At 45.4% G+C, this 7,192-nt stretch overlaps 1 protein-coding gene across 2 annotated transcripts in view; it reads left to right on the forward strand.

Annotated features, from left to right (window-relative positions):
- The window catches only part of PDE6A (phosphodiesterase 6A, cGMP-specific, rod, alpha), a 92,602-nt gene that overhangs the window by 47,257 nt on the left and 38,153 nt on the right, over positions 1-7,192 (forward strand). For both annotated transcript variants that reach the window (XM_011985375.1, XM_011985376.1), the window contains one exon: positions 3,206-3,253. In XM_011985375.1, the coding sequence (XP_011840765.1) occupies positions 3,206-3,253 (48 nt within the window). The remainder of the gene's footprint in view (positions 1-3,205; positions 3,254-7,192) is intronic.

Raw genomic sequence — 7,192 nt, forward strand, 5'->3', positions numbered from 1 at the left:
CTACTCGGGAGGCTGAGGCAGGAGAATCACTTGAACCTGGGAGGCAGAGGTTGCAGTGAGCCGAGATCGCGCCATTGCACTCTAGCCTGGGCAACAGAGAGAGGCTCCATCTCAAAAAATAATAATAATAAATAAAATGAAATAAATATGTCTTAGGCAGGCGGGGTCATAAAAGGAGGTTCCAGGTGGAAGGAAGAACACGGGCAAACAACATGGGCATGGAGGCCTGCAGCAGTGTGCTGTGTGTGGTTAAGTGTGGCTGGAGTATTAGATTTGAGACAGGAAGACAGCAAAAGATGAGGCTCAAGAGGGAGGAAGGGGTTAAATTACAGCAGGCCTTGGATGCCTTGTCTAAAAGGTGGGCTTTTTTTTTTTTTTGACAGTGTCTTGCTCTGTTGCCCAGGCTGGACTGCAGTGGTGAGAACTTGGCTCACTGCAACCTCTGCCTCCTGGGCTCAAGCGATTGTCATGCCTCAGCCACCTGAATAGCTGTGATTACAGGCGTGTACCACCACGCCCAGCTAATTTTTGTATTTTTAGCAGAGAAGGGGGTTTTGCCATGTTAGCCAGGCTGGTTTCGAACACCTGGTTTCAAGTGATCCACCTGCCTCAGCCTCCCAAAGTGCTGGGATTACAGGAGTGAACCACCATGCTCATCCTTAAAAGGTGGGATTTTAATCTACAGGTGACAGGTAGACAAGCAGGAGATTCACATAGTCGAATTTCATTTTAGAAAGATAACTCTGGCAGGGCATGGTGACTCATGTCTGTAATCCCAACACTTCGGGAGGCCGAGGCAGGAGGATCACTTGAGTCCAGGAGTTTGAGACCAGCTTGGGAACATACCAAGACTCCGTCTCTACAAAAAATTTAAAGATTAGCCAGGCGTGGTGGTGCACGCCCCCAGTCCCAGCTACTCAAGAGGCTGAGACAGGAGTATCCCTTGATCCTAGGAGTTCCAGGCTGCAGTGAGGTATGATCACGCCACTGCATTCCAGCCTGGGCAACAGAGGGAGACCCTGTCTCTAAAAGAAAAAAAGAAAGAAAAGAAAGATGACTCTAGCAGCTTCCTGGAAAATGGATCTGAAGGACTAGGACCGCAGGCAAAGTAACCAGAGCACCATTCAAGTAAGAGGTGATGAGAATCTCAGCAAAGGCAGGTGGGATAAAGAACATTATCATTCTTGCTAACAGCTGCTGGGTGCTTATCGTGAGTCAGGCACCACCTAAATTTAATACCCACAACAACTTTGACAGAGGCAAGAACACAAGAAGGGGACAAGGGGTCAGGTCCAATATTGAGAGGGTGAAGCTGGCAGGGCTTTGTGATTGGCTGTAGGCAGAGAGTGGGGAAGAGAGGAGTCAAGGCTAATTTCAGGCTTCTAGACTGGATGAATAGTGCTGTCATCACGCTTGGATGTAAAATGATGAAGTCAGTTTCAGACAAGGTAAAACTGACATTTTTTAGAAGCAGATGTCCAGCAGGTAGATGAAGAGACAATTCTGATGCTGTGGAGAGAGAGGAGTGTTGGAAGCAGAGATTTGGAAGATATCAGGACCAGATGGTGTTTGAAATTATGAGTGTGGAGGAAGGCACCTAGGGAGAGGGAGACAGGCAGTGGACCCAGGGTGCAATCATGGAGGGTGTCAGCATCTACAGAGTGGGTGGAGAAAGAGGAGCGTGTGATAGAGAAACAGAAGGAAGGTTCAGAGGTGTTTGGAGACCCAAGAGAGGGCAGTGTCATGGAAACCAAGAAAGTGGAAAGTTTCAAAAGGGAGAGATGATGACATGCAGCAGAGTGAACTGGTAAGATAAGAACTGAAAACCCTCATTGGGTTTGGCACTGAAGAGGTTATTGGTGGCCCCAATGAAAATGGATTTGGTGGTGAGGTGGAAGCAGAACCAGCATGTGGTTTGCTGAGTAGTGGGTGGGTAATGAGAAGGTAAAGAATACAAAAGAAAAGAGGAGAATGCCTGAGTGGTTGCTATGGGGACCATGATGGATGCAGGAAGGATTTCATTTTCAAGCATGAGAGAGACACCAGCATGCTCACAGACGGAGAGGAAAGAGGCCTCCAAGAGCTCTGCCATCAGGAGACAATGATGGCAACTGATAGAGTTGGTCAAAGGAGAGGTCAGAAGGCTGATGCAGTGAGCGGGCAGTCCTCGGACAGGAGCAGGTACAGCTCGCTCTCTGAGACCACAGACAGCCCACTCCTGTGTTGTCAGGAAGGGTCTCTGCAAGCCAAGGTGGTACGTTTGTGAGAATTAGTAGGCATCATTTCTCAAAGGATGATTAAAGGAAGGTCAAGGTCATGGTGCTGCAAGCAGATCACAGGCTGGATTTCAGCTCCCAGTTGCCCCTCAGCCTGATGCCCATGTGCAGTTCACACATTACACAACCGTACACAGTGGCCCCACAGTGCTCTGTAAGTGTCATCTGATCCCTTACCAGTAGGGTAAACTGGTCCGACTTTCAGGAGAGGAATCTAGCAATGTAGAACCGGAGCTACAACACCTTTCATTTATTATTCTACTTTGGGATTTATAATCCAGGGAAAAACCCCTACCTGCCCAAACAAAACAGAACCCAAATGTAGCTGAGTCAAATATATTTAGAGTAGCATATTTTATTTTATTATTTTATTTTATTGAGACAGGGTCTCACTCTGTCGCCCAGGCTGGAGTGCAGTGGCATGATCTCGGCTCACTGCAACCTCCGCCTCCCAGGTTCAAGTGATTCTCCCACCTCAACCTCCAGAGTAGCTGGGACTACAGGCGCGCGCCACCACTGCTGGTTAATTTTTGTATTTTTAGTAGAGACAGGGTTTCACCACATTGGCCGGGCTGGTATTTATATTAACGTAAAGACCTTGGATACAACCCAAATAAGCAAGAAAGGGGGAACAACAACATGGGATACCCTCCAGTTACTAGTAATGACAAGTTGTAGCCTTAACTTTTTCAAAGCTTAGAAATGATTCAAGAGTGGAGCAAATCATAAAAAGTAATGTTTATAAGGTGACTTTTCTGTCTAGTAGCCTCAGTTAATAATTCCAAACCGTCTCGACTATGTCTACCCGATGAAAAGAATGTGAATGCCTTGGGCAAGCACATGGTGTTCCTGAAAATAGTATACAGTGCTTCGCTGGGTACTGTCTCAGGCCTAATCACACCTTCATTATTCCCCTTCACGGCTCTCAGATTTGCAACATCATGAATGCGCCTGGGGAGGACTTTTTTGCATTTCAGGTAAGTCATTTTTTATTTGCTGTCTTAGTCATATGATTTTTTTTTCCTCCCCCAAAAGCATTAGAATACATTAGAATCCACCTACTCAGCTGGGAAGCAGCCTCAAAAAAGTGAAAATATGACAGGATAAAAGTCCTGTGCCAGTGGAAATGGGGACAGAGTTAACTGGGTAATTTCCAAGGTCCTATTCAGTTTTAACATTCGCACCCTTTGCTTTCTGGCCTCAGGATCTATTTTTCCCCCCACAAGATATACAAGATATACAATATATAATATACAAAAGCTCCAAAGTTTCAGGATCATATTCAGACATTAAAATTGTATTTCAATAAATATAATCAAAATGCTACTTTGCCTGGTGTTTTGTTGTTGTTGTTGTTTTCTTTTGTTTTTTTAGAGAGGGTCTCACCCCGTTGCCCAGGCTGGAGTGTAGTGGTGCAACCATAGCTCATTGCAGCCTCAACCTTGTGGGCTCAAGCAAAGCTCCTGCCTCAGCCTGCCAATTAGCTAGACTACAGGTGTGCACCACTGTGCCTGACTGGCCTCAGCACCTTTGCTTATGCTGTTGCCTATCATCTCCTGCTCAAATCCTGTTCTACCATCTCCTGTTGAAATCCTCTCTGCCCTTCAACGACAACCTCAAACTATTAAGTTTTATTATGATTCCTCTGGCTGAATATCATTTCTCTCTCCTTGAAATTTTTATGGAATATTGTTTAATATTCCTTTTTTTTTTTTTTTTTTTTGAGACAGAGTCTCGCTCTGTTACTCAGGCTGCAGTGCAATGGCGCCATCTTGGTTCACTGCAACCTCCACCTCCTGGGTTCAAGCAATTCTCCTGCTTCAGCCTCCCAAGTAGCTGAGATTACAGGTGCCCACCAGCACGCCCGGCTAATTTTTTGTATTTTTCGTAGAGACAGGGTCTCACCATGTTGACCAAATTGGTCTCAAACTCCTGACCGCAGGTGATCCACCCACCTCGGCCTCCCAAAGTGCTGGGATTACAGGCATGAGCTACCGCACCTGACCTTCCATTTGATTTTGTCTTTTTTTTTTTTTGTAAACAAATGTTTCATGGAAGATATCTTCTGTGAAGGCACTGGCAAAATGTTAACACTTGCTACAGCGGTGCGCCAGACAGGGGTAGTCTTTGTCTCCATGAAGCTCATGATTGCATGGGGAAAGAGACACCGAGCGGTGATTAGGAGAAGGGCAGTGGGGAGAGGAGGGGCACTGCAGGAGATTCTGACTTAATCTGGGAGGAATCAAGACATATGTCCCCAAAACTTATGTTTGGGCAGTAGAGAGAGGAGAGAAGATTGTAGGAAAGAGATGGCTTATTGGAAGGAACTAGAATAAGTCAACAAATCTGAGTGAGAAATTGAGGGGGAGACTGGCAGGAGAAGATTCTAGAGAGGTGGACAGAGGCCAGATCCCACAGGACCTGGAAAGGCACACCAAGGAACTTGTGTCTCTTACGTATTTTCCTTATGTCATCTTTTATTATCCTTGCCTCTGTGTTAGACTAATTCCTCTTAGTGAAATGTGACTTCCTTTAGTCAAGATTGGGTCTTATCATTCTTGATATCCTCAGCTCTAGGGGCCCTGTCAACATTGATTTGGTTTAGCATGCTAGGCTAAACCAATAAAAGAAAAGCAAATCATTATCAATCAGGGAATAATTCAGAAGGAAATAAAAATGACTCAGAAAAGTCAGAATTATTTTTTTCTCCTTCAAGAACATTATGAAAAAGCTTAGAGAGAAAATAGTTCCAAAGTTAAAATTGCACTTCATGTGTTGTGATTTTGACCACATCAATGCAACAAGCCGAAGACTTGCTAAGAGTTGCTAACCTGACCACAACCACAGCAGAACGTGGTATTTACTCAAGCCATCCACTTGATTGCAGTTTAACTACACTAGTGAAGCAAATTTAATCTTGTTTTTAGATTCTGGTCTTCCTCCTCCAACTCATCCTCCACAAAGTAGTCTGAATAATGTTGTTTTTTGTTTGTTTGCTTGTTTTTGTTTTTGTTTTTTTGAGATGGTGTTTCGCTCTTATTGCCGAGGCTGGAGTGGCATGATCTCAGCTCACCACAACCTCTGCCTCTCAGGTTCAAGCGCTTCTCTTGCTTCAGCCTCCCGAGTAGCTGGGATTACAGGCGTGCACCCCCATTCCTGGCTAATTTTTTATTTTTAGTAGAGATGGGGTTTCTCCATGTTGGTCAGGCTGGTCTTGAACTCCTGACCTCAGGTGATCTGCCTGCCTTGGCCTCCCAAGGTGCTGGGATTACAGGTGTGAATCACTGCGCCTGGCCCCTGAATAATGTTTTTAAGAAACATAGGTTGGGCCAAGTGCGATGGCTCACACTTGTAATCCCAACACTTTGAGAGACTGAGGCGGGCAGATTACCTGAGGTCAGTGGTTTAAGACCAGCCTGGTCAACACGGTGAAACTCCATCTCTACTAAAAATACAAAAATTAGCAGAGCGTGGTAATGGGCACCTGTAATCCCAGATACTCGGGAGGCTGAGACAGGAGAATCACTTGAAACCAGGAAGCAGAGGTTGCAGCGAGCCGAGATAGTGCCACTATACTCCAGCCTGGGTGACAGAGCAAAATTCCATCTCAACAAAAAACAAAACACGTAGGTTGAATCAGTGACTTCTTTGCTTAAAAATCTTAATGGTGTCCCCTTTCATTTTCAACAAAATCTGTCTTTTCATCTTGGCCTTCAAAGGGAAGGGATTCCATGAAAGTTAGGTAGAGTGCTAGGGGCAGCCAGGTCTGAGTTCAATACAACTCTGTGCTCTTCGGGCAGTGTTCTCCATCCTTTTGGAGACACTCTTTCACCAGGTGCTGAGACAGCTGTTTTGCTTTCCAGTGTTATTTAAATAATAACAATTATCATCTCACCATGTTAAGAATCTTGAAACTTCAGGATTGGAAGACTCACCTACTCCAGGAAGCCTTCCTTGACTTCCTTTTCTCCTCTGGCTCCCATAGTTCCATAACGGTAACTCTCTTAGAGAACTTCCCACACTGCGGTGTAATTGCTGGTTTACCTTACAGATTATGAGCAACCTGAGGACAAGATCTGTGCCTTGGCTTCCCCAGTTTCTAGCTCAGTTTCTTGCCCATTCTAAATGTTTGATGAACCAATGGATTATATATATACACACACACACACACACACACACACACACACATATATATATATTTTTTTCAAGATGGAGTCTCTGTCTGTTGCCCAGGTCGGAGTGCAGTGGTACGATCTCAGCTCACTGCAACCTCTGCCTCCTGAGTTCAAGCGATTCTCCCATCTCAGCCTCCCGAGTAACTGGGATTAGAGGAGCATGCCACCACATCCGGCTAATTGGCTAATTTTTGTATTTTTAGTAGAGACAGGGTCTTACCATGTTCTCCAGGCTGGTCTCAAACTCCTGACATCAAGTGATCCACCTGCCTTGACTTCCCAAAGTGCTGGGATTATAGGTGTGAGCCGCCATGCCTGGCCTCACCAAAAGCATCTTATAATTGATCAAGAACTTCGTTTGTTCAGTGAGGCACATATTCTTTCCATTCCAGGAGAGAAAATGAAGTGCTAAAAGTAACATAGGAAGTCAGGGCAAGAGGCAAAATGTGCAGGTTGTATCTAGGTTGTTAATTCAAAGTTACAAGAATCATAGCATTGCCCTTTTATGCCAGTCCCCTGCCACTACCTCCCATATCTGAAGGAGAAACACTACCTCTCTGTGCTGTTCTGCACATCAGTACGTCCCCGTAACATACTGCCTGACACATACAGGCCCTGACATCTGAGAGGTGAACACATCAGTACATCCCCATAACATACTGCCTGACACACACTGGCCCTGACATCTGAGGGGTGAACACATCAGTACATCCCCGTAACATACTGCCTGACACACACTGG

The sequence above is a fragment of the Mandrillus leucophaeus genome, unplaced genomic scaffold (assembly GCF_000951045.1).
Source record: "Mandrillus leucophaeus isolate KB7577 unplaced genomic scaffold, Mleu.le_1.0 Scaffold282, whole genome shotgun sequence".
NCBI classification, from domain to species: Eukaryota; Metazoa; Chordata; class Mammalia; order Primates; family Cercopithecidae; genus Mandrillus; species Mandrillus leucophaeus.